This window comes from Colius striatus, chromosome 3 (genome assembly GCF_028858725.1).
Source record: "Colius striatus isolate bColStr4 chromosome 3, bColStr4.1.hap1, whole genome shotgun sequence".
NCBI classification, from domain to species: Eukaryota; Metazoa; Chordata; class Aves; order Coliiformes; family Coliidae; genus Colius; species Colius striatus.
In genome coordinates this window covers 48,368,732-48,396,684 of record NC_084761.1, presented here as the reverse complement: position 1 = coordinate 48,396,684, position 27,953 = coordinate 48,368,732, and the positions used below count along the sequence as shown (strand labels likewise).

The 27,953-nt window shown below is 38.8% G+C and overlaps 1 protein-coding gene across 8 annotated transcripts in view; it reads left to right on the top strand.

Annotated features, from left to right (window-relative positions):
• Positions 1–27,953, top strand: part of PDLIM5 (PDZ and LIM domain 5) — a 116,432-nt gene that overhangs the window by 30,786 nt on the left and 57,693 nt on the right. For all 8 annotated transcript variants that reach the window (XM_061991699.1, XM_061991698.1, XM_061991697.1 and 5 more), the window contains exon 3: positions 7,775–7,926. In XM_061991699.1, the coding sequence (XP_061847683.1) occupies positions 7,775–7,926 (152 nt within the window). The remainder of the gene's footprint in view (positions 1–7,774; positions 7,927–27,953) is intronic.

Sequence of the window (27,953 nt, the reverse complement as noted above, 5' to 3'; positions counted from 1 at the left end):
GGAAGTTTGAATTTTCACTCACTTTAATAGTCTTTTGAATTCCTCTGAGTGTTTCCACATTTTATCTTGTATGTCAGTACCTGAATAAAATGTTTAAGATACATATAAAATACATAAATTGTACCAGAATTTACTGCTATATGTATAGTTAACTTCTTCCCTTTCACACCAGACAGTTCAAAAGCAGAGATCATCCTTCCTAATAACTGGTAATGAACTTGCAGTTGTGGTGTTCTGTCAAAAATTAAAGCTGAAGGCACGTTTTGTGAAGTTGTTTCTGCATCCCTTACATCCTGCAGTGGTTAAGCAATCATAAAGGAAGAGGGGGAGTAGCAAAGGTGAAACCTGCTAATGGAACAGCAGAGCTGCGAGGAAACCATCATCAGTCAAGCTGTGACAAGTGAGATATGGTGCCAGCTAGTAACCCTTCTGGAGTTAGCTTGTTGAAACTGTTCCTGCTTATTAACAACCTTTTCTGGAATAAAGGAAACTGGGGGCTGCTGCTACTGCTTCACTGCACTGGCATTCAGGTTGATCTGTTCAATGTTAGTTGAAGGCCTATGCGTTGTGCAGTAACCGTGTTCTTAAAACTTTTAAATTTTTTTATCCTTTTCTGCATCAACTCAATTTTTTTGTAGGAGTAATTCACACCACCTGGTGCATCTCCTGTTTTTAGCAGCTAACATCCTCTCCTGCTCCTCTGGAGGTGCGTAGCTCCACGTTTTGTGCGTGCAAGGATGGATAGCGTGAGTGGGGGTGTGCATGAAACAGTCCACTTAAAGTGGAAAAGCAAGTTGATGGGTTTTTTGGTTTTGTGGTGGGAATTAGATGAATGGTAAAGGTTGAAATACAGCAAGAAAAACATTTTAAGAAGAGAAGAGAGAAGGTTGAAACAATTTGTCATTTTCCTAAAATGTGAACCCACAGGCATGCTGAGCCATGTTTGTGTGGAGGGAGGACTCAGACTTTGTGTTAGTTTTTGTTTGATATAATTTCTGAATGTGGGACTACAGGAATAAATGGCTCAATCACATTAAAATATATGCTGTTGTGAGGGTTACTGCTGAGGATAAGTAGCAGCACTGAGAGTGAAATGTGAGAAATGGTTTTATGGGTTCTTTGCTGACAAAATAGTTGAATGCCTGTAGGTTCTGCTCATGCATTTTCTGTGGGCTACGATGAGTCAAAGAGCTAGTTTGGGTTAGCTTTAGCCAAACCTCTGCTGCACTGCAGTGAGAGAACTGTTACACATGGAGGGAAATGGATGAAGCAAAACTGGAGGACCAGGAAGTCAGGAGGCATGGCTAGTCCTCTAGCCAGGACTGGGATGGTATCGGCTGTGGGGGTCCACAACCAGACTGAGACACACGGTTGGTGCTTTGCCTTATATTTTTTTTCCTTACACATTGTCTTTAATGATTACTGATGTGTTGTGCATGCCTTAGGTTACAGCTTTATAAATTAGTTTGTAAGCACCTTTAAAGGTATGGGGAGAAAATGGAGGGAAATGAAAATGTAGAGGAGCAAGTGGGAGTGCAACTTCCTGCAGTGAGGTGAGGGCAGGGTTTTGTATTGATGACATGTAGCAAAATACTCTAGTAATCAAAAGGAATTTTTGACCTAAACAGGTTTGGGGAAAACCTTTAGCTTATTTGCAGGACTGTCTCATAGCCCCTCTTACAGCTGGTAGCGTCAGTGGTTTCCACTGCAAACCCTGCATTAGGGTTCTTATAACTTAGCTGTATAAATTTGATATGGACTTTAAAATTGGCGTGTACGTTCTTGATTTGGAAGCAAGTATTGAGGCTGGCTGTCTAATCTGTTGGCTATGCAAATAATATTGCTGTAGTAAAGGCTGTGAGGAATATGATACAGCTCTTAGTTCCCATTCAGAGTAGAGGAAGCTTATTTGTCACAAAGAGCACAGGTGCTTCTGTGGCTCTCTTTTTCATGCAAAAGTGGTAAGCTGGACCCTAAGTGCCCCAAACCTGTTGAGAATCTGGAGTGTAACTTGGATCTTTGCCTCCTGGGAAAGAAATGAGGAAGGGCTTTGGTGACTCACTGTGTTAGGTAGGACACACTGGAGCACAGAGGAACCCTATTTGTGCTCATGATGTTCTGGTGTCAGGCAGGAGTATGCCGTGCTGCTGCCCTGCAGGAGTCGGGTCCCACAGGCACAATTTGTGTGAGGGAGCCTGTGTGCCTGAAGAGCATAAGTATGCATCCCCACCTTGTTTTGCAGCACACTTGTGTTCTCCAAAAATACAGTAAAGGCATCTTTTGCAGCGATTCACTGAAGGGGTGCTTTGTAGCACACTTTGAGCTCTATGTACATTTGAGAGTGTGCTGTTAAAGTAACTGGCTATTGGTGCAAAGTGGTACTTTGGGCAGGTGAAATAAAGCTACGGATAAGCAAGGTAGAAACAGATAATGGGTGTGTTAGGATAAAGTGTATTATAGCTGGGAGATAAAGCCCCCATTTGAATGTCTGTGAAAAGGCAGAGCGTTATTTAATACAAGAGAGGCTGCTTGCTTATTTTGTGATCCTGCAAAATTATCTTTAATGTTCTTAATGTATGTGACTGTGTTGTGTTTTAAAATACTTTATTACAGGGAAGGATGTAGACTGAAAGAGAAGCAAATAGTGGTGATAATACAAAGATAATTGTCTGATTGACTTCCACTTTGATTATGCGTGACTTAAAACTGAATTGCCATAGCCACCTGCATATCAGAAATGCTCAAGGGATAAAAATCTGAAGGGCTGTCAGCCCAGGGAGTTTTAAATTGCGAGCAATGAATTGCATTCTATGAAGAAGTCGCAGGTGATGTTGAAGGATATTTGCATGACAGGAGGAACATTATTTACTGTCAGATTATGAAATAATTTCTTTGGGAAAGTGATTGTGATACGCTATCACACGAGTTGGTTGCAGTTAGGATTGATTCAAGGCAAGCAGTGGAGAAAAGATAAAAGGCAGCTTCCATTTCTAGTTCAATAGACCTTTGTCTTTTGAGTAACTTCAATTTAAGTATTTCATTTATTACTACATAAAAGCTAAATAATGGTGATCTGAAGAAGAGGTGCTTGCTAAGTTTTCTTAGTCATGTGAGGAAAAATAGATGATTATATGTAAGTTAGAAATTAAGCTGCAAATTACATTGATTCAGAGGTAGATGCACATATATGTGCACATGTGCAATTTTCCTCCAAAGGTTCTTTCACAATATCTCCTTAAGGCTTCAGAGTAACAATTAAAAACCCCATTTTTTTCTCACTGTTTTTTTTAAATGCCAATTACTCCAAACCCAAAATAATAAACTGATTCAAATTAAGCTCAAGAAAACAGTTGTATTCCAATGTGTTTTTAGGCTGATAGCTTGTAAAAACCTGAGGTGTAGAGCTATGCTGAAGTTAGTATTTATACTGTATGCTTTTTGAGTTCATCCTGGATGAAGAACTGCATTACTCCTGTTTTATCTCAGTTTGGAATGTGGTTTAGGACACTTGGTGGGTTTTTTTGGTAATTCTGATGTTTAAACAACAACATTTTTTTTTTCTGTTAAATAAAACTGAAATCTAATATTACACAGGAGATTTTATTTATCTTTGTTAGAAAGCGTCCTAAGCATCTCTGGATAGTATAGGCTGGCTTTTGGCTTTCAGCCATGAAGCTGATTGCTGCTGAAGGGCTGAAAAGAGGTTTGCTGCTGGGGGCTGTGGGAGTGACTGACTTTGACAGGTGCCTGATCTTGAAATGTGTCTCCATCCTGCCTCCCACTCTGTCTTCAAATGAGCTTCCCAGAGTACAGAGACATAGAATTAAGTAGGAGGAAACATTTCTGGCTTGGCAAAGTTGTAGCTTTAAAGTCTGCTGTATAACATCAAAAAAGCCCTCTTGTATATTAAAGCTACAGCTTTAATTCATTCTTGTTTTAAAAAACTTGCTGTATACTGTAAATACAGAATTAAAGATCATCAAGGTTTTGAAGAATATGTGTTAGTTTGATTCATAGGTAGCCAGTTTTATAATTTTAATGCTCTATTTTTCTGTGCATACGTCTTGTTGTATTGATTTCATTTGTTTGCACAGATATGTAAAATAACACTATGTTTTAAGGAATATGCTTTTTTTCCTACTCGTTTTTTTTTTTTTTTTTCTGCTTTTGACCATCAGTTTACTGGTCTTTGGTATTTAAGCATAGGTAATACCGTAGTTCACTGGTGACTGATGCTGGAGAATTTTATTAAGGTAAGGTTCAATTTGCAGTTTAAGAGCAAAGTCACTCAGAACAGCAACAAAAAAGTTGGTACAAAAGTAGTAGTGATTTATAAATACCATTTGAATGTTTCCTATATGTTAGCACTTAATTTTTTTTATATTTTTCCTACATATTTTTGTATCTTCTGCATCTGTTGGAGTTAGTTTCCATAGTCACAAGGAATATGGGGAACTTTTCATTTAGTTTTTTGTTTGAACAGGTACATAGTTTTGGTTTCAATTTGTATGCAGTTTTGCATAAGTAATCTCCAGTATGTATATGAATTTATTCTCTGTATTGGTAATGCGCAGCTGCAGAGCCTGAGATGTGTCAGAACTGAGGTCTTCGGGGTATATCTGCAGTCTGGAAAAGTTCCTTATCTGTTTCAAAAGCTCTAGTTCCTCCTATTGTGTTTAGTTGTAGATACTTGTTTACTTTTATATACTTGTGATTATATTCCTCTTACATCTGTGGTAAAACTGCTGCTGTAGCTTCAGCACTGCTTCATTATAGTTGCATCACAGGTCAAGGATGCTGACTAGTACTCTTGGGGAAGACTGATGGTTTGGCGGAGATTTCCTGGAAGTATCAACCTCATTGCTCTTGGTTAGTCAGATCTCTTATCCAAAATCAGTAGGTGTTACTTGAAAGTCTAATTTATTATCTAGTTAAGGAACTTACAGCTCTAGCATTCCTCTGGGCATGGAGTCCTTCATGCTTCTGTCCAGTAACTTGTTCAGATGTGTCTGTGACAGCCTCATCTGTAAAGAGTTTCATCCCCAGTAGGCAACAGTTGAAGAGTGGCCTCTGGAAGTCAGGTCATTAGTTGTGAGTTGTTATGTGTTGGCCACCAGAATCAAACAAAAAAGTTTGACTTGGGTTTTGATTTGGTTTTGTTGGGTTTTGTGTTTTGTTTTGTGGATTTAAAAAAAAAAATATTAATTTGATTAATTTTAAACTTCTGTGGGTGGTAAGGCCACCCTACCTCTTCTTGAAAATAGTTACCTTGAAGCCTGCTTTTGGAGTGTTACTGCTGAATGTGTGTGGGTTGCTTTTTTTCTTATGTTGTCACAAATTACAACGTACTAGCATCATGTGCATTTGCGTACACTCAGAGAAAGCTGGGTTTTATTCATTTGGAGGAAACCAATCACAAACTACAGTGATCCATTCGACCTTTAGCTTTTAGTACCCTTACATTCCATTCCCTTTTCCAGACCTTGCTGACAAATGTCAGCATGCTGTAATGTATCGGTTTAGGGATCTGTTTATGGCAGGTTCTACCCTTCACCCAAAGGTTTGAGGAGCTTCCCTATAAATAGCTATGTTGGTCATAGATTTCTATATGCTTGTGGGATTCCCTGATCTTGCTTTAAGCTAAGTCTCTTAGCTCAGAATTTGGATATGAACACCAAATTTTGGAGGAATTTTGACTTTAGTTGTTAAAACCTTATTCAAAAGGATGCACTATAGTAGTTGTAATTGTTATTAATTTAGCAAGTCAAAAAGTTTTCCTGAAATCAGTACGTCTCCTCTCCCCTTTGTCTTCTACTTTTCTTTGTTGCATGGGACCTGCTCTGCTAGCTTTTCCTCTTCAGCACCCTTTAATTTCAACTCTGGGTGAAATTGGGATGGTGACCTCTAATACTGAGGGACTATTTTGAATCTGAAGAGAATTCTGAAGAGAAGACAAGTCTACATCTCAGGCCTCCCCTTTCAGCAGAATAATGTATTTGTTAGCATAGGATTAACACCAAATGGAAGGATTCTTCTGACTTTGTTTAAAATTTTGGCTATTGTTTTAAGCTGGTAAAGATTGCTACTGCAAATATGTCTGATATAGACTGATGTTAAAAAATGCCATCTACAGTCCACTGTATGTGAAGTTTCCTGCTGTCAATCTCTATGTTGTCAAATATTACATTTTTGGAGTGTTACATTTACATTTGTCTTGTAGCATTAAGCAATACTTTCTCTTCAGCTGAAGTATTTGTCTTCAGATGACATACAATATGTGTCACAGCTGTCATGCACTATAGTCTCTGAGATTTTAGGAAAGCCTTTACCGTCTTAGGTAGGCTGAGGGGACACTTTTTTACTGACAAGTGACTTCCTACACAAATGCAAAGACTGAGTCCTTAGTATTTCATGTATTACTACCCCTTTGCCATTGACAGTTTTCAAGCTTCACTTCTCCTATTGAAGAAGTGACAGTTGTGGAGACTGGTGACTGTGCTTTGTGGATGGTCATTGTCAAAAGGAACCACAAGGAACCAAAATTTCTTGATTCCTACTGAATGAACTAAAACAGAAGCAGTTAAAAAACAGAGATGAAAGCCTTCCTTCTATCTTTGAGATGTCATTTGCTTTAGCCTGAGATAAACTCCGCTTCTGGAAATAAAGGTAAAGTAATTCTGCTGTTTGCAGCACCTCCCTAGAAACAGCAATTTTCTCAAGGAACAGACTAATGCTTGCAGGCAAAGGAAACAGTTGTGAAGTTTTGTATGCACAGCACAAGCAGCTACAACTTCTCTGCTGTAAGATTGGAAATACATATGGAAATAAAGAGGAAATTTGCACCATCCAGGACTGCTCTTTGCAGCCAGCTATAAAATGACTAGCAAATTGAGGATCAGTGATATAAATCACAGCATAGATCTTACTATGCGTTGCTTTAGTTCTAGTTCTGTTCTTGGAGATGAGGCTAGTTGAAATTCAGTGGATTAAAAGATTAATGTATTGTTCAGTCAGGGTCAGTAATGTGAGCTTTACAAAGTTTCTGTTGCAAGACTATTTCATTCAAGTAGACCAAAAGCAGTTGAGCTGAACTTTGTCAATGACCTTGATCAAAGAGGCAGACTGATCAAGAGGCTTTTCTTATTCTGGTATGAACATACTGTAGGTCGCTGGGGACTATAAACCTATTGAGGGGAAGGCAAAGCAAAGTCCTATAACCAGTCTGTGATCTTTTGACTTTCTAGTGGTTGCAGCTGGGGAAAATGCAACTTCAGTATTAATGAAGTCTTCTATGCATGTGACCAGTCACTAACAAATATGTAAACTTTGAAGAGATTGTTTAGATGGAAGATCTAGAATGGATAAAGCTGGTTTACAGCCGTCCGCTCTTCTCTTGTGAGAAGAATTTCATATATGAAGAGAGAAGAGGCTGGAACTTGGCATCCAGGAAACTGGATGTGCCTGTCCTGACTTGTGTCTCTTGGTGAATGGACACAACTTCCAGACGGTAAAGTAGAAGTGGAGTTTGATTTTGAAAAATAGGCAGTACTGTGCAGTACTTTTCCTGTCATTCAAGTGAACTAAGAACAAGAACCTATAAAAACTACTTCACCAGAAAGAAAAATAGTGCAGCGGCTTTCACGGGGACATACTGACAAAGAAGAAATATATATTTTTGTTCTTATGAAATAGCACTGTAAATAAGATACTGTGGTCTTGTGTTCAGAGAACATAAACATTAAGTTTCTTGTTTACTCTTCTTGTGATATTTCAGCTTAACGATGGTGGCAAGGCAGCCCGAGCACATGTGGGGATAGGTGATGTGGTTCTCACCATTGATGGAATAAGCACTGACGGTATGACTCACCTAGAAGCACAAAACAAGATCAAGGCATGTACAGGCAATTTGAACATGACTCTGCAAAGGTAAGGTATCTTTCTCTCTTTTTTTTTTTTTTAAAAAAAAAGAGGGGAATTAATCATCATTGTAACAGTTGTTTGGAGGATAAAAACTTGTAAGTGGTTTGGCAAAGTGCATGGAGTTAGGTGGCCATGATTGAAAGATATGTTTCTGTAGCCTGAAATGTGTGTTGATCTATAACATTTTTAAAAACTTAGTAAATGTGAATTATCTGAGTTGACAAAGACCTTTTACAACTTTCTGTCACTTACTCTACATTGAATAAAGTCTAATTCCTCTACCTTTTGAGATTCATTTTTTTAATGCTTGTGTAAGTAAGAAAGTCTTATCCAGGTTTTTTTTTTTCCTCCTCCTCTCCTTACTGATGAGGGACACTTCTTTCATTGGATGCAGTAATTTTTATTGGCAAACAGAATGATGGATTCAAACATTTAACCTCTAAATTATGTAGATAAAAATACTGGAGCTGAGAGTCATGGAGATCTGCTTTGCTGATGAAGGAATTTTACAGTTTCATGAAGTTGGACTCCCCTTTTGTTACCTGCAGCTTCTATAATAGAAGTTGGAGCTTGGTCCAATCTCATTCCTGAAACATACAGTCTCAGCATACCTCTGTTGGCCTAGAACTATATTTTGGGAGGAGTTGAAAGAAAGGAGCAGGATGCTTGCAAGCGGGTTACTGGAATTAAAGCAGGAAGAGCAGCAGCACAAACAAGAAAGTCCTTCAAGGTCTAAAAAGTCTCCCAGAGCTAAATGTTGTCTTTTATTAGAAGACTGCTATTTTTATTTAATGATATGTGCAAGTGTCTTTGGAGGAGGATTGGCCTCTGAAGCCATCACATAATGAGAACCATATTTTCCTGTTATCAGAGAAAACACAGCACTTGCACTTCATGATTCCTATTTGTGCCCACCTTCAGCAGTGTGAAGTTCCTCCAGGACTGTTAGTTGAGGCCTGTGACAGTATCTCTTCACCAGTTACTACCTTTTGGGGCATATTATCATGCCCTTAATGAAAGGGTCAGCCCTCTCTGAGAGTTTATTGGGAAGAGATTAAAACAGGTTGTAGGTCTGACATGACATGGTTGTAGGTGTGACAAATGTCCATCTCTTCAGAGTGGTGTTGCTTGTTCCCAGCCCTTAGTGACAAACACTGAAACAGCTGTGTGAGTGCTTTCTTTCCTAAGAGGCTACCGTTCAGCCCTGCTTGTTGTTTTCTTGGTTTTTCTGTTGTCCTTACATACCTAGGTCCTCAGCTACCCTTGATAAGGGATTTCCTTTGCTAAATCTCTGAGGAAAGGAGTATCTTGTGGTGTGATTCTACGTCTATCTTCTGGAGTGAAACTTGGTGGCATTAAAAGTTTCTTGATGAAACAGAGATATTATACCAGTTTATCAGAAGAACCACACATTGTATGTAGTGTGTCACTTGCTTTTCTGTCTCCAACTGAGGCAGGCAGATAATTTAGAAATGCACTTTCCAGGAGCCCACTGAGTCATTCCAGCAGGCAGCTGGGAATGTGGGGGTTTGGCCCACTTTCCCCCATCACCATAAATTGATGGGTGATGTTGATATCAGATATAGGAAAGTGGGTGTGTCTCGATCAGGCAATAACTTGTCTGAGGCTGCTTCTAGTTGAGTGTGGGGATGAGTTTGAAAATGGAATTAATCATGAGTTAGCCTGGTCTCCCCCGTTCTCACCCTTCCTACCCAGTGTAGCATCTGACTCACCAGCATTGGCTACCTGACAGCTGAAGGTAAAATCAGGATCAAACTAGCAGAGATCAAAGGAATAGCCTCTGTCCCAGCATCTAGGGGTGGGACAGATGTCCTTTCTTGTGGCTCTGCTGGTCCGCAGTCCCATGGTCTCAGCTGTTTTAAATTCTGCTCAGATGCCATGAAACCAAAGCAGTAGACAGTGCTCTCCCAGCCCCTCAGGCTGTGAAAACCTTCCTTGCTCTGATTGCTATTTAGCAGGAGCTTTGCTTCAGTTGTTTGTTTGTTTGTTTCTTATTGCCTGCAAGAAAGTCCTTCTTGGAGTCAGACTGGCTTATACTAACTGCAGATGCTGGCTGCCCATGGGAAAGACAGTTCAAGAGCATAAACAGGGTGACAAGATGAGCCATTGGGATTCTTCAGCCTGGAGAAGGCAGACCTTATAGCAGTCTTCCAGTACCTAAACAAGGCTTATAAGAAAGCTGCAGAGTACCTTTAGTGACCGATAGTGACAGGACAAGGGTTGGTGGCATTAAACTGAAAGAGGGGCTGTTTAGTCTAGAAAAGAGGAGACTGAGGGGGGAATTTATTAATATTTACATATTTAAATATTATATACACATATAAATTAATAGTGATATTTAATACCAAAATGGTGGGTGTCAGGAAGTTGGGTCAACACTTTTTTCTATGGTACCTAGCAACAGGACAAGGGGTAATGGGATGAAGCTGGAACACAAAAAGCTCCATTTAAACATAAGAATAATCTATTTTAATGTGAGAGTGAGGGAGACCTGGCACAGGCTGCCCAGGGAGGGTGTGGAGTCTCCTTGAAGGTCTTCAAGACCCTCCTGGACACGTTCCTATGCGACCTGATGTAGGTGGACCTGCTTTAGCGGGGAGTTGGACTAGATGATCTCTAAAGGTTCCTTCCAACCCATACCATTCTATGATTCTCGAGTAGATTTAGATTGGATATTGAGAAGCTCTTCACTGTGAGGGTGGTGAGGCACTGCAACAGGTTGCCCAGAGAGGTTGTGGCAGCCCCATCCCTGTCAGTGTTGAAAGCCAGGTTGTATGGGGCTTTGAGCAACCTGATTTAGTGGAAAGAGATTGCTGATGTATTAACAGTTGAGTATGCTTTTTACTTAATATTTTCATTGTTCCGAGTCTTGCTTTTATTAGAAAACAATATAATGATGTTTCCGTTCATTGTATTGAAAATCCTGCTCTGCTTTGGAAATGCCCAAGAGTGTTTTGCTGTGTAACTACTGTGTTCTGACAAACTGTATGAAATGGATACTCTTGTTCTGATTTTGAAGATAGGGAAGTGAGGCATCTTGATGTAGACCAAGTTTTGAGAGACTCGAGTCATTTGCTACAGAAGTGTATCTCAAAATTAAAACTTAGTAGTGCAGGGAGTGGCACCATGGATCCCAAGAGCCAGCTTTAGTCACCATTATAGGAGGATCTGAAGTCCTGAAAGTTAAAAGTTTAAATTGTCTCCATAGAAGGGTGAGAAAATGGTATAACTGCTAAATCAAATGGCAAGAGAGGCTATTATAATAATATTTTTTTAAAAAAACAAACAAAAAAACAAAGCAGAAGAATACAAGTATAGAAAAATTTAAAATTTACTGAGTCAGGCTTCACCTTAGATGATAGGTAAAAGTTGTGCTTTCAGGTTTATGAGTCACGCCTTACTTGGGGTGGATGTTTTGTTTCCTTTAACCATATAAGGATGAGCTTTAAGAAAGCTATGAAAAGAATGCATTCAGAAGTCTTATTTTTCTCCAACTTTGATTTCTGGTCTTCAGCATTTCCCTTACATAGGCATTTTGACTTGGCTTCTTCAGTGATGTGATTTTTTTAGCATATAGATGAAAAGTGATTGTCCTGTGCCAGTTGAACAGAGGCAATAAATAAGCTGAAGGCATCACAACTTCTGAGTAATTTTTTCTAAATCTGAAAACATTATTTTGCTGGTATACCTTTTTTCTGTAGTGTTAATTTGTGCATAAGCCTTCTTTCAAGTATGTCAAAACAGACTGTTGAATATTTAAGGAAATAAGCACTGTTGTCCTTTTTTAGTTGAGAGTGGATGCAGAGAAAAATTACAAAACTTGGTAGAGATCGTGTGACTAGAAATATATAAACGAATTATATATCTGTAGTTTAGCTGATAGCCAAAACCTCAGGCAGTTTATTCCTCAATCTTAGATTGTTACACTCAATTGTTAATATTAGTTTTTGATGATTATGACTGAAGATAAACTGGCTGAAAAATAGTGCCCCCCTAAACAGAGGTTCACTTCTCTTGTTTAGTCATGTTACTAAACTTTGAGGTGGTAGTTACTCCAGGTAGCTCTCTTGGTGGAATGCTGTGTAGCCCTGTGAGACTTTAAAGGTTCTTGTTGAACTTTGTATTATTGACCACAGACTTTTCTGAAACTTTCAGTAGAAAACTATTTTAATCTAATTCTGATCTGTTGTTGATCTTAAAACAGTCATGGCCTTCTCCCAGACAAATGTCAACATGTCAGTGACTTGAAACCTTAAAGCACTTCAATGATCTTTTTTTTTAGGACAAAAAAAAGAATCGCATGTCAAGGTTTTTCAGTAGCCTGTAAGCTCAAAGCAATAGAGGTTCAGGGAATAAGTCTAACTGACTTGATGATATGGGTATGGATCTGACTTGCTCCACATATTAAAATTGTTGAGTCTCTTTTGTTTTATTGTGTTATTTTTATAGAAATGTGTGTTTCCAAAGAAGCATTCAGACATGAACAAATAGGAAAAATCTGGTAATAGAAGAGTCTCTATTAAAACTAAAAATATATCACTTAGGGCTGTAGAAGAGTTCCTGTAGGACTGGGCAAGAAAAGTAATAAGTCAAAGAAAATACTATGACCTTCAGAGCTCATTGGTTAAAAGTATCTGGTGACTTGTTCTGTAATCCATGTCATGATCTCCGAATTCTGTATTTCAATTCGTGTTCTCAGATACTCCTGTTTAGGGGATGGAAGGGCAGGAGAGCTATGGCAGTCATGCTGTAATGCCAGAGTCAGCCTGGAAGATGAGGATGTGAATATTTGTATGGGCTGCTTGCACGAGTCTTGGGAGCTATTTTCTTTATGAACTGCAAGGGACTTCATGTGCACCTGATGTGGGCTGCCTGACCTGTTAGACTCTTGTGCTGCCTGCCTTGAGGGTTGCTCTGTGGCATGGGGCTGCTGAGGAGAAATGCCACGCAGACCTGGGACTTGCCCAGTCCACTCTGTGGCTTCTGACAGTGGCATTTGGTATGTAGCTTTCTGAGAAGGAGGTGATCAGAGGTTGTGTGCCTTGTGGCATGAAAATTGGCAAGCACTTTCATCAGCCTGAGCTTTGGGCCTGGTAGTAACCTGACCTTCAGGACTGATGATTTGTGCCATGGATGGAAACTGGGTGCTGTTTGACAAAGATGGTTTTAATCTGCAAACTTGCAGAATCCATTTCTGAGCTGCTGATTATTTGAAATAAATCCTATGAACTCTGTTCAGGCCCGTTGCCACTCCCAATTGCAATCCTGATTACGAACTCCTCACAATCCTCATGCCCCACATTGGGCACCAGAAAGACTGTGGTGGTTTAGCCTGATGTCCACACAGGTGTAAAATCACTCCCCCTCTTAAACTGGACAGGAGAAAGAAATATAACAAATGGCTTTTGAGTTGACGTAAAGATGGAGAGATCACTCAGCAATGTGTCACGGGCAAAACAGACTCAACTTAGGGAGAAAAAGGTTTGATTTATTAAGGAAACAATAAGAGTGGGGAGATAAGAAATAAAACCGTCTTAAAAACACCTCCCTCCACCCCTCCTCTTCCTGGGACTCCCCTTCCTTCCCCCCGAGTGGCGCAGGGGATGGGAGATGGGAGTTGTGATCAGTTCATTACAGATGGACTTTGGTGCTGCTTCTTCTCAGGGGGAGGCCTCAGCACACTTCCCACTGCTAAACTGTGGGGTTCGGCCCCATGGGCGACAGTCCCTCATGAACTTCTCCAGCGTGGGTCCTTCCCATGGGCTGCAGCTCCTCAGGAACTGCTCTGGCATGGGGCCTCCCTCCTAATACCAGTGTGAGTCATCCACCGGGAGAACAGTCCTTCAGGGACAGACTTCTCTAGCCTGGGTCCCTCACAGGATCATGAGTCCTGACAGCAAACCTGCTCCAGCGTGAGCACCTTCCCCTAAACTCCAAGGTCCTGCTAGGAACTTACTCCAGGATGAACTTCTTAGAGTCACAGCTTCCTTCAAGCATCCACCCACTCCAGCGCGGGCTCCTCCACGGGCTGCGAGTGGGTCTCTGCTTCCCAGTGGTTCTCCATGGACTGCAGGGGAACAACCCGTTTCACCATGGTCATCACCACGTATCACAGGGGAGCCTTTTCAGTGCCTAAGCACCCTCCTTCTCCACTGACCTTGGTGTCTGCGGAGATGTTTTCACATTCTCCCTCCCTGTTGCTGCTGCAGTTTTGCAACTGCACAACAACTTCTAAGAGCAAATGTTATTAGGTCTTAATGTGATTTCTTGGTTAAGTCTTGCTTTTTAGTTATTCTGAGGAAAAGGCTCATAGATGTGTTTCAGGAAGCTCTCTAGGTAACTGTTTTCCTTCCATTTATAAATGACCATCAGAGGGGAGTGTAGGTTTTTCTTTCTTTCATGAGTTACAGCAAGTCATCAGAGAAGTGATATTCTTAAGATTTAGTTATATGTTGTTTCATTTGAAGTAATCTTCATGGAGTATTATTCTCTAGGAGGCCTTTGCAATTCTGGCTTTCATTTCCTTATTTTCTAATGGATTTCCATGGTATTCATGGTGACAGTCACTGATACTTCTTAAGCAGTGCAGCATAATGTAGTAAAACATTTTTGTATTTCTCTAGTAATATTGCCTATTGTGTGTGGCAGCTAATTTTGTCTTTTTTAAAGATGCTGTATTACTTGCACAGTGTTTTCCATTAGTGATCATTATATTTCGGGTGTTATTTTATTTGTCAGAACTGATTTAGTGGTTAAGTGTAGGTTTTAAATTCATAGTTTCCAGTTCCATTGTTGGATTTGCAGCAGACTTGGTTTGACTTTAATGGTGTTTCATAAAACTACAAGTTTCCTGTTTTTCTTACACGAATAACATTTGTCTGTTTTACCACAGCCAAATCTGGTCTTACTTAATAGCTGTTGGGGTTCTGAGGACTTCAAAAGAAGATAATAAGAAAAAGAAAGTGACTGGCTATTACCAGTCATTTTTATTTAGTTTCTTGTGAAACAGAGTGTCTGTGTTCTCCCATCAAATATTCTTTTGTTATTAAGAGACTTGTAGACAATTATTGATTTTTGCACTAATTTTTACATTTGCTGATGACATAAATCTGCTTTGAACTGTTAATTAATACTTAAGTTTTGAAGTGCACGCAGGTTTCACTTCCCTAAAAGACATTTCCTACAACAAAGTATAATGAGAAGAAAGGTACGTTCATAGATGTGGTGGTACAAAACACACTGTAGAGTTTCATTTCTTGGTGAAATAGATCTGAGAGTTTCATCTTCTAATGCTGCTGTTTGTTCAGTATTAAGAGCAAAATCTGGCTTAGCCTGGTGGTTGATTAATAAAGAATTGTGTATATAGTCACTTTTACCTCTCCACCACTGCCTCACATTTTCCAATGGGACATGTTTTGGCCTGACACTGAATAGGATATATTTCAGTGTATGTGTTCTGGTCTGAGCACTTAAGCTTGAAAAATAATAAGAGAATTGAAAAAATGAAGAGTAGCTTTGTCTTAAAGGAGTGTATTGCATTGGTGAACCTGTTAGTCTGGTATCCAGACCCGTTTTGGCTGATATCTGATGATTCAGCAGAGGATGGAGGAGTGGTGACAAGTAAACCAAGTCTTTGTAACTCCAGCATAGTGAAAACCTGGGTGCTTACACAAGAGATGTGGGTTTGATTATCATAAACATTTGTAACTAATAATTAAATTGGGGTCTTATGGGTGTTGTTTCATATATCTATCAGCATGCCTCTCATCCCAGACAGGCTAACAACATCAAGGTGGTTTTACTGTGTGCAAATAGAAAGTATTTTCTCACGTTGTAGGTTGTTTTTTTTTTTTTTTTAATTACACTGTGCACAAAGCTGGAGGAAAGTGCATCCCCACTTTCACCTAATACATGGTGAGCTGTTCAGAAAAAAATTGGTCCATTTTCTGTACTCGCTTTTATGTACCTTTTTTGCTTTTAGCAGGATCTGTACCAGATCCTGAGCCTTTGTCAAGTTTGTGATTTATTGAAATTGGAAGTCTTGATGATTAATCTGACCTTTTAGTTACAGCTGAACCTTTACTCCTACCAGGGGGGAAAAAAAAAAAAAAGCACACTTTGTCTTTACAATTGCTCATGAGCACATTCTTTCATTCAGAGATGCAGCAATTTCTGGTCTTGAAAGGACTTTGGTTCCAGCTGGGGCGGAACCTTGTTGAGCTTCTGGTGTAGCCCTTTTGTATTTGAGCCTCTGCCCAAAAAGTGCCTATAAAGAAAAGTTTCTCTTCCTTCCTGTGATGAGTAAGGAGGTTTAAGAGACTCAACTTCAAGGGTTTTCAACTACCCTTTTACCCTGCTGCATTTACTTGGTGTTTGCTCAACAATCCGCCCCTCTTCCCACCATGACCTGACACCACCAGCTGTTACTAGAGATGTCAGATCCTTGTGCTCCCCAACCCTGAGGCAACTATCAATACAAGGGAAGTGTCTGATGCCGCCAATTTCAGGAAGCTCTGGAAAGTGGGAATCTAGCTATAGATTGCAGAGATGAGAGTGGAGGGAGCAGAGCAGGATGGAAACAATTGTCAGAAAGAATATTATGTTTCAAAGAATGAGGAAGCTTTTAAGAAAAGACAATGTAACTTTTAGCCAAAGAAGGAAAAGACTGCAAGCTGAGTGGAGTCTGTTAAAATGAAATTTGCAAATGATTTCAATCTTTCTTTTACATTTAAATTCACAACAGATTTATATACTTTCATATTTTGGAATCTTCAATATTCCTCTTAATGCCTTACAACCTTTGAGCTTATAATGTCTGCTAAGTGTTTGAGCAAGCTTTCTTAATAACATTTCTAATTCTAACAATGAAGGATTATGTTATTTTTATGTGGATATGACTAAGCACAAAATCTTAAAAAAATTCTTAAAAAGTGGTATTTGAGCGGTTATAAGCTATTGTCTGAGAGATACGATCTTTATGGGCAATTTGTGTCAACAAAAAAACAGTGAGACTGTTTTCAAGTTGGTGTTTGCTGTTGCTTTGTTTGGAATGAAGTCTTTGCTAGGCAATTAAATGGCTTGTCTGAGTGGCAATTGTTTTTTGAGGGCTTGCTTTTTTTTGCTCAGTCTGTTGTTAGCATTAAAGCTGTGACTGATTGCTGCTGTACAAGACAGAACATCTGGGCAAAAGGGAATGAATTATGGAAATAATGTGAGTTTTGGCAAGAGGGGACTTTTAGCAGTCAATATCTTTTAGAGGAAAAATGACCAAACCCAGGATAGTTAACTTATTGACTATAAACTATCCTTCCAAACTACTAAGCTTCTATGTGAAAAACGGAATGTGGAATACATTCTTAAAATGCATTACAGAGTTTAGGAAGCTGAAGTTTTAATGAGCACAGTGACTTCAGAGATAACTAATGCTTCTCGATTACTAACAGATTATTTTTCCTTTACACACAAAGCCCCCTCACATGAGCAGACTATAAGTTTCAGTGACACATGGAGTCACTAAAATACACATACTGGGATAAGTATCATGTACAACAGTTTTTGCAAGTACAAAAAAGTGTAATGTTTTCCATTCAGAGTCTCTCAAGTACTAAAATTTTCAAGTGTCTTCTGTTGATAGTGATCTTGGAGTCCCTTGGCCAAAAGAGTTGCCAGTTATCTCCTTTCTAAGTCCTGGAAGGAAGTTGGTGGCTTGACAAGTCAGTCATTTTCCACAGTCTTGTTAACCTGTAAGAGACCACCTGATTGAAGTGACAGTTAAGTGAATGCTGGGACTAATATTTTTATGTTGCTTCTCTTGGAGCTGCCTACAAGGAAACAACGCTAAATGACTTTATTATAAAGAAGGTATGGTTTTGGAATTTTTGCTGTCACACACATGTCTAAAGGAAGCTCCTAGTGCAATTTGAGTAAGTGGGAGCAAGGGCAGGCAGAAGTTCCCCTTGCAGCAGGTGGAACAGTGCTATAAATGGATATTTTGGGCTTACATGGAAATTGAGACAAAGTCAAATTCAGCATAACTTAGGAAAACCACACAGTTGTGGGGGGGGGGAAAGAAAAAGAAAAAATAAATATTAAATCTCAGTTATTATATAGAAGGTATTTTGGCAGGAAGTGGGACTGGAGAAAATATTCAGATGTCTCATGTAAGTAAAAATTAGTCCCTGTACTTCTAACTGATTTTGTGAAAAGCTGTTCACGTTGTTTTAGGATTTAGTTAAATTTTGTAACTGATATCTTAATAAACTAATGAATAAAATCTATGCATATTATTTTTTAAACAAAACCAAATGATCCTTACATTAGCTGTTAAGTATTTTAGTGAAAAAGAATGTTGTTGCAAATAATAAAGAACAAATGCAGGTTCTGTCATGCAGAACTCATGGAAATGAGTAGGAATAGCATGCTGGTGCTAAAATTAATAATTCAATGTTACTGTTGATCATTGCAAAGGCATGACATGGTAGACTTATCTTGATAGTGAGGATGGATTCCTAATTTACATGTATTTGTTTATTTTTTATACTAGAAATAACAAATGCATTTCGGAATAAAATACAGTTAGAAAGTTTTTAATTACTCTTGGCGTGGAGAAAAAAAGATTTCTTTGTTTAATGAGAGGAGTTCATCTGCTGTTAAATGAAGCCTGAGGCATTTAGCAGCCCTCTTGGAGAAATATAATACCTTGCAGGGCTGGACCCGAATGGTTTTTCCCCTAAGCCAGTAATTGGCAGACACAGCACATCTTTGATCAAGATCTAAATAAAGGACACGTGAAACTATTCCTTTTGTTTTCCTTCTTTGCAAGGGAGATGGAGAAAGTTGTAGCTTGCTACTTGGCTTTGTCTGAGGAAGTAATTTTATGGCAAATTTGTAGTTTAAAGCTACACCTTTGATTTATATCATGGATACTTTTCCTTGTCCGAGAAGTTTTGGGGAATTTTTGCCCCCTAATACATTAGCAGTAGAGAATGTCTCCTAGTTAAGATGAGATATCATGCATAGCTACACGCTGTGGGTGAGGCTGAGAGCTGAAGTAACTGTAAACATTAGATATTTACTTTTCACTACTCTATTAATTGTGTAATTCAATAACATTATTTTTACAAAGAATTAATCTGATTCTTCTCATAATGCACTGTTCCTGCTGTTTAGTTTTGTGAGTTCTTTAAATGCAGTGGAAGGCTCCTCTCATGATGCATCATCAAATGTTAAGTTACCTCTTGACATTTTCAGCATTTTTCATTTTTTGCCTGCCACTTTTTCCTGCTTTAGGTCACTGTAGATTGCTAAGTTAGACCGATACAAAAAGAAAAACTGGCAGAAATGGGTAGGAACCAGAAGATTATCAGATTTCTTTGATGGTAAATGTGGAAGTTTTTAAACATGAGATTAGGGAGCACTTTTAGTTGCAATCATTTCTGATTCTCTGCACCTCTGGGACTGGTCAAGCCCATGGGAAGTGTTTTCATAGGCAAAGATGAGCCCTGATAAGAGTTCTCCAAAAATCAGGATTTGTGCATGTGGCTCCTGGAGACTAGAAATTGGCCAGCATTACTTTATTGTTTTCCAAACCATGATACCCAAACCATGCTTTGTGTAACTACACAGAGTATCTTTGAGGGCTGTGAAGAAATGCTTTCTCATTTTTGTATGAGACTGCAGAAGTTAGGCCTTGTATATATTTTTCTCCTTGTTCGTGGATGTGTCTTCTTGCAGACAGAGGTTTGCCCAATATTGATCTGCTTAAGATGAATGTGTTATTAAGAAAAGATATCTGGATAGCTGAGCTTTTCATCTTTGTCCAAAGAGAATTGCCCAAGGAACACAATTTACTGTGTGGAGACCAGTGTTTCACATCATGTATTTCCTAGCTCCAAGTCAAATACATGCCTAAAAACTGTTGTAGGAAGCAGCTGAGACCTGTGATTCTTTTGACTCTGAAAAAATGCCTTCAAGTAGTGAATTATAATTGTACTCCTCACCATGGCTTACCATGACAGTATCTTTTAATAAAATGGCATCCATATATAACAATAGCTTGCAGGACCAAATTAGGTATTGTTTGTAACAAATATTTTCTGCAGTCAGTGAGCCAGTGCTTTCAGAGTTCTTGTATTTCAGGTAAGTGATTTAAATGTTCCCCCTAACTCTGCTCTCAAATAGCAGGTTTCCTTGCAAATGCCTTTAAGAGAGTGTGTAGGTTCTCTTGTGTGACTGGTAGTGACTTGCTATTCACAGTCTGAGGTGAGACTTTACCACTCATTTCTGGTTTCACCTGTGCAGCCCATCTCATACCTTTTGGAAAGCTCAGGTGCTTGTTAGCTAGGATGTACATTGTGGTGCCATTGGCATTGCACATTTATTTTGAGCTGTGTCTGTAGTTACTGAGTGAAGGATTTAAGGAAACAATGTGAAGTTGGCTACAGTGTATCTTCACTTCTTAAAATAACACAGACACCTCAGAGTGGCATGATATTCAGTGATGTTTTAATTCTGTTGGCACACTTTGAAATAGCCGACTGGGGGCATCACAGGCAGACACGGGTTTTTAAGCCTTGCAGATACCACCTAAATGCCAAACTTCTGAGCAGCAAAATAGTGCATTTATATATAGATTAAACGTGCAGTAATCAGGAGAGCCTCACAATGCATGCCAGTAATTGTGAACAGCTGCATTAGAACAATGCAGCTGTTAAAACTCCTCTACACCCCAGAATACATGTGTTTGTCTGGTCCAAATACTAGTCATGAGTATATCTGTATGTTTTTTTGAGGATACAGAGACTCCTTTGAGATGTGAATACTTGAGGAAATCAGCCCTTGATTATATTCTGTCAAGGGAATGGAAGGTATTAACAGACTCTCAGACATTTAAAAAAAAAATAGTCCAACCCTATTTTCACACAGCAAACCAACAGTATCTTGCACTGAGAATCTTTTGCTTTGGTATCTGAAAACAAACATTGCTGCACTGAAGTTGTATAGTGTTTGTGCGTACAGTGTCTAATGTGGTGCAGTGCTACCTTCTTTCAGGCTTTAGCTGTATCTGCAAAATAAACAGTGCTGTTACAGAAATACCTAATTTTATATTTCAGCTTGATTGCTGTTCTTTCTATGTTTGGCTTGTCATTACTTTCAAAGGGAAAAATTGCCCATCCAAATCTTGAGTCAGTTTACAAGGGAGTAGGCGAGAGTATTGAAGGGCAGGGCACTCAGATATGTCAATATAAACTGTCTGTCTCCATGTGTTAGGACAATTCTCTGGCTCTCTTCCATGGTGTCAGTCATATAAGCTCTTTGAAGCTTTTGTTAATGGTAAGTTTAGAAATGGAAGAAATACTATTTCTTTCCTCCTTGAGAGAATTGCTCCTCTCTTAGTGATAATAAAACACTTCTCCAATTTTGCCTTCTCTGGTTTTATGCCAGCTGGAGCAAGCCTGGCTTGAGTGGGCAGCCTGAAAATGCTATGTTTGATTCACTGAAAAAATGAGACCTTTTGAAGTTGTATGAAACAGCAACTTTATCCAGCAGCTGGGCAGGATTTTACGTACTATGAAGGTATGAAACACTCAAAGCTCTCCTGTGCAAGTGATTGGACCCAAGATTGAGAGGTGTCAGCTCTTAATTGCCAAAAACTTTTTAGTGCCTTGAGTGACATTTTTCTTAAGAAATACGTAGTGTTACTGCCTGCATAAAGCACACCAACTTTGTCCTATGACTGAGATGAGAGACATAGCTTAACTGATCACTTTCTTAGTCCATTTGTTTCCCTAAAAATGGCTTTATTTTACATTTATTTTGTGCTTGTTATATGAATGTAAAAGGATTAAATATAATATGATTAATTAAACGTAAAGATGAGAAAACTGAAGATAACGTAATCATTATGCCATAACAAATCAGTGGCAAAGTGGAGACAAGAATATGGTCTCTTCTAGTATGCCAGTACATAGCTACAAAAATAATTGTTAGTAACAGCTAATGTTATTCTCTGCCTGTTGCTGAGGCATGTTTTGTGCCAGTGTTTGGCAACTGGAACATAAAAGTTGAAGAAATTCTCTCACCATGATGGAAACCAGTCTTGTCATCGTTGTTGTCATCATGCTGTGTCTTGTTTTCCCCGTGGGATTTTTATTACAGGAAAGCCTTCAGCAGCCTCCAATTCAACTGCAGAAAGTTGCATAGTACAAAGGAGAACATGAGCAAAGCTGTCAGTGTCTCAAACTAGGAAATACAGGGGAAGTCTGTGCTTTCTGCATGAGGAAGCATCACTTCATAAGTCCGACGTGCTTTTCTGCACTGTAATTTCCTAAAGAATAAAGTAGCACAGATCTGATTTTTACAACATTATTGATTTGTAAACAACCTGATTTAAAAGTTTTTGATGCTGGCATAACTGTAATGTTTATAGTGCTTTGGGACACTGACCATTTTTTTTTTTTTTTTTAATTACCTATATCAGTAAAAAAGTTAGGCAAAACTTTCTTGCTGTTGCTTTTGAGTCTCTGATGCTAGTGTTAAGTCAAACGTCCATTAAATTCAATAGTGTAATGAGACTGCCAGAAAGACAGCAAGCTTGAAGAATAGCCGTTTGACCCAGGTCCAAAAGTTTTCTGATCAAAAAGTTTCTAAAGCCCTGTTGGTTTACTTCCCAGAACCTGAAGTAGCCTTGGGATTTGGCAGTCGCTCAGCAGTCATGCGTGAGCAGTGGTGTTTCCTGCACTTCTGGCCAAGTCTAGATAAATGGAAAGGTTTGCATTTTGGAAGGCTGAAACATTTCTTAGAATATGACTCTTCTTACCTGTGAATTTGGTTAGTATGTGAGTATATTTAAGAGTGAAACTTCTCCACCCTTTTCAGAAAATGTGGAGGTTTGTATTTTATTTATTATTGGGACTGTGTGACAGTCTCAATGGTGTTTATTTCAAATTATCTTTCGAAAATTGACTTATCTTGCTCCTGTTGTCCCAATGTTAAGAATGGGAAAAGAATAATTTTCACTCTTCTCTCTGTTATGAGCTACCTAAAATCTGGTAAACTGCAAACAGTATACCTGACCTAATACTCCCAAGTACTCCCTAGTACTCCCATCCTACCTCAGTCCACTGTGCAATCTGTGTCACTTTTTCCTTCCTAAACACTCATCTCATTGTTTGGGTGCCACAAGTGATGTTACTTGTCTCTATTTACACTTTTGTTTTTTAAATACAGAATATACCCCACACCTGTTGCTTTCCTTTGAAAAAACACATCTCTCTGACATGCATGGTTTATGATGCTAACTTGCAGGCATTCTTTAATTATAAAAGGATATGTGATGATCTGTCAAGGGACAGTTGTCTCTAAATGGATTAAAAGGAGCTTACACAGTTTAAATATGGGCTGTGCCCTTCATATACTGAAAATAGTTCAAGTTAACTTGAACTGGCCAAATTGTGTATTTCGTACCTATGCAGGTAGGTGTTTATTTTCTTGATTTCGGATAGTTAAATTTGCACCTCTGTGAATGTATGATGTAAAGAACAGGTTAAAAAAAGGGTAGATACATGAATTCACTGATGTTATTACATAAACTGTTCCTAAGCATAGTCCCACAGGAAAAAATGAGACACTGTTTAAATAAAACCTGTCCTGTGCCATGCAAGATCACCTCTCAGCTGTTGAGAATCAAAATTTAAGTGTCCTGACTCATCAATAAAGCTCTTGCTACCTTCCTGTAGTGGAAGGAGAGTAAATTAATGCTTGGTTGTTTAGAAAAGAAATGTCTTCCTGAATGATAGTGGAGGTTTCATGAAAGCATAACAGCACAAGATGGGGTTTTTGGTAATGCTGGGAAAAGCAGGCAGATTTTCATGTATACAGCATTTTCTAGAGGTCTGAAGCAAAGCTGAGAACCACTGCTGCAAGTTTAACTAGTATGTATCTGTTATTTCACCTAATAGGTAGGTAAGTGGTAGTTGAATTGCTGAACAGCTGAATTGCACAGCTGCACTGTTTTGGGGGCTTTTTTTTTTTTACTGATCTCTTGAAAAATTACTGCTTTTGAAAAATTCCAGGGTATTGTCAGTAGAAAGTCATGTCTGTGGCACAGAACCACAGAACTACATGAGATAATAAACACATATGCCCGTTGAACATTACTTGCTTGCTTTTGTCTTTTTTAATTGGCAATGTACTGTTTGTGGCTTTGCGGAAAAATCTCAACAGGTTTTGTGACTGTATTTTGCATCTGTTTTGCATAACAGTAGTTAATTGCTTCATGTGGTGTGAGTGTGCTGTGAATATCCCCCAAGTATTTTGAGACAAGAAGGACAAAAGCTGCTTTTTCTAAAGTTAGGCTGTGGAAAGGGAAAAAGTTTTCATTAGCTGGATCAACTGGAGTGGAATGGAATTACTATTTTTTCCTCTTCTTTCACAGTTGTTACCAACAACAGAAGAGATACTGCACTCTGCTTTATGCATCTTTATTTAATCAATGTTAGAGTTCCCAGTATAATTTCTTCCTTGGCCAGTTTATTGACTACAGAAAGTAACTATTTTCAGTCTGTCTTGTTTAGCTTTTGTGGTAAACACAATAGTTTTCAGCAGCAGCTCATACCCTGATAGTTGCTCTTTTGACTTCCTTTTCCCTTAAAAGGTATGGTGATGAGACCTGTTGGCCAGGCTGACTTGAAGAATTCTAGATGCAATAGTTGGAGGTTTCCTTATAAGACTTCTTTCAAATGGAAGTTCTTAGATATCTAAAGTTATACTAGACAGCCATGTGGAGACATGAGAAAATAGCTTTTTCTCAGCAGGTTAGATTGCAATACATGCTGCTAAGCCAGTGACCTTAAATATATAAACAATGCATGAAAATTATTAAGGGCAACAAAAGTGAGGACCTGTAGTGGAAAAGTTAACTTCTTCTGGCAAGTGGATGTTCATTAAACTAGTCCTATAGTAATTCTGTAAAACAGTTTACAGTGCTTTAGCTCTCCTGTCCTCAGCTACCACCACCTGTGGTGGTGTCCCCTTAGAGGACAGCCTGGGAGAGCCCCTCTAAACACACCTGCTCTGATGACAACTGGTTGGTATGTATGGTGGCAATTTTCTTGCTGTGGAAAGGCTTGTGGTTGTCTTTGTGGCAGTTTGCCATCCAGGCCCTGGCCTTATCCACCTTAGAGGGTGCGTGTGCATCCCTTGCTGTTAGGGTGGCATAGGAGAGAGGAAAGAGATGTCAGGGAGGATGGATGGGAAAGAATATTTCCTCAGTTTGGTGGTAGGCTGGAAGTCACAAGAGTGCTTAATGGCATTCTTGACCTTAAACTGAAAAGAATTAAAACCGTAGCATATCCTATTAAACCATCAGAATTCATCCTTGTTAATGTCAACAATTAAGAAACAAATACATCTGCCACATCCGTGGCTTTCCTGGACCAACCACAGGCTCAGCAGTTTTTCTGACTGCCATACATTTGTGGCAAGCTCTCCCCATATCCATGTGGTTGAGACAACGTACAGCTCCAGACACCACAGATGTAAATTCAAAAGTTGTGGTATTAGGTTGCTTATATTGTATCATTGTAAGTCAATAAACAGCAGGTTATGAGGAAGCAGTCAGCATTTGGCCAAAAATGCCTGGGCAGTGCTTCTGGGGTCTGTGTGGGTAACACTGCTTTCCATGCTGGTGAACTAGTAAAGGACATGGGTCTTATTTGTTACTGCTGCCTGGCACCTCAAACAGTTTTCATCTGTTTCATCTTGCCTAAACTCTGCTTCGACTACATTTCTCAGTTTTTCTTAAAGGTGTGGATGTCTGAGCTGCTTTGTAGGGGACAGATGTGCTTAGCTCCCATAAGAAGTAAAACATAATGATGACTCCCTTCAAATTTTTCATTTGAGAGAAAAAAAATCAATATAAGTGCTCATTCCAGAACATACACTTAAGGAGGGAGGAAAAAAAAGGCCCAAATAAGGTTATGTTGGCAACTGGGGAGCTGTTTGTCATGAATTTCCAGTTAAAATAGATATGACTGCACTTTCAAGCTTACTTGGGCTGTGTTTTAGACAAAGGAAGTAATTTAAGCATTACTCACTGTATTGCGGAAAGCATTGGAAAAAATAATTTTGTGTTTAGTTTTGAGTCTCCTAAATTATAACCTAGATTTGATAAGAGACTGAATTCAGCATGAAGTTGAGTATTTTTTTTTTTTAGAACTTTGGAGGACAGACTAGGTCTGTGAGTCATTTAGACCTATGCTTTTCATTAAGCATAAAATGACTATTTTTAAAAGGTAGCTTGCTGTGTTATAATTAGATTCTGATAAGCACTTCTAATGAAAATAGAATGTATAAATTCCACTTTGTTAACAGCCCAGATGTAGTTGGTTTGTTTTATTATTTGCACTTAGGTGACTACTACAACTTGGCCAGACAGATTCAGGAAAGCTTAAAGACAAGCAAAAATTCAGTTTATAACAAGGTTCAACTGTTAGAAATTATCATCATCACTGAAGGCAATGTATAAGGAGATCTTATATACAAACCATTAATTTTCATATTGCTTGTGAGTAGCCAAGCAGTGGCAGGATGGGATTCCTGCCTACCAAACTCGATCATTTAGACATACTGAACTACCTCTTGTATATAGACTGCTTTAACTTTTCTAGGACACTCAGCCGTGATCTTCTATAGAGGATTGTCAGGGACCAGCCAAACTTGCTATTGGGGTGGGCTTTGACCAGGGAAGTCACTGGTAGATATAGATAGATGTGCCTTCTAGTCCAGCGATGGTCATGCACGTAGTCTTTCCAGGCTTCTAAACTTTTGCCTTCATGGGAGCAAGAGGCATGTTTTTAAAAGTCTCTGGCAGACGGAAGGTGAGAGAAATACCACAGTATTTTTCCTTAGTTTTTTTGTTTGGTCTCTGGTTCTACTTAAATAGAATAAAATATTATCTGCATGCACTTAAACTCTCTTTACAAATGCATTCAGTAGGGTTGCCACAGACCACAGGAATGAGACTTCGAGCAGTGGTTGTGTTTGGGAGGTCTTGAAAACAACTAATCCTTTGTGGGTAGGAATACCAAAGCAAAGGGCAGCTTGTTTCTCTCCTAAAATGTCAGCACTGTTTATTTTAACACATAATGGTGAAATCCCAAACCCTATTTAAATGTAAGAGAGGGGACCTATGTTTGATTTGGCCAAGTATCAAATAGCTAGTAAAGCAAGAACATTTTTTTTCTTCATTTTTTACCTAACATACTGCTTCATCATAATCTGGTGTGCTGGAGGAGTGCACGGTGTGAGGATGTAAAGTTAGTAATACCAAATGTAAAATACTGATATGCATGTTATATTACCTCTCCTCCTTTAAACTTACTGAAAATTTAGAATCTGTTGAGTCTTACGAGCTAATATTCCCTGGCTAAACAGAATGAAGTAAGATGTTAAGTATTATTTCGAGGTTCTGTTCTGTCAAGAAATAAATATTGATATTCTCAGCATATTACATTAAATATACTTCATCAAAGGGCACAGAAGCCTAGAAGTTTTAAGCTGATTAAAGTGATTTGTCTGACTGAAGAGGTTTTTTTTCTGAGATTTCACATACAAAGGGAGCAGCCACAGAAACTCTTCTCAATGTTTTGTTTATGCTGAGACATCTGTCTCTCACACTGTTTGCATTTTAACATTTGAGTTCTTGAGTTTATAGCCTGTATGTTACAGGGCAAGAGAAAAGAATCAGTTTTAAATGTAATAATTAGTTTTCAGAATGGATGTTCATGCCAAGACTCCTGGAGATGTATGGTATCTGAAATGATATTATGCATCCCATCTTCTCTCTCCCATGTCATTGGTTTGTAGTTGCCGTTTACTCCCTTAAGCAGGCAACCAGTGCTGAAGTCTGCATTGTTTGACTCTAACATGCTCATATTTGTCATAATATGGTATGTTCACCCAAATGAAAACTGACATAAGAAACTAGAATAAAGAGAATTACTTAAGGAATA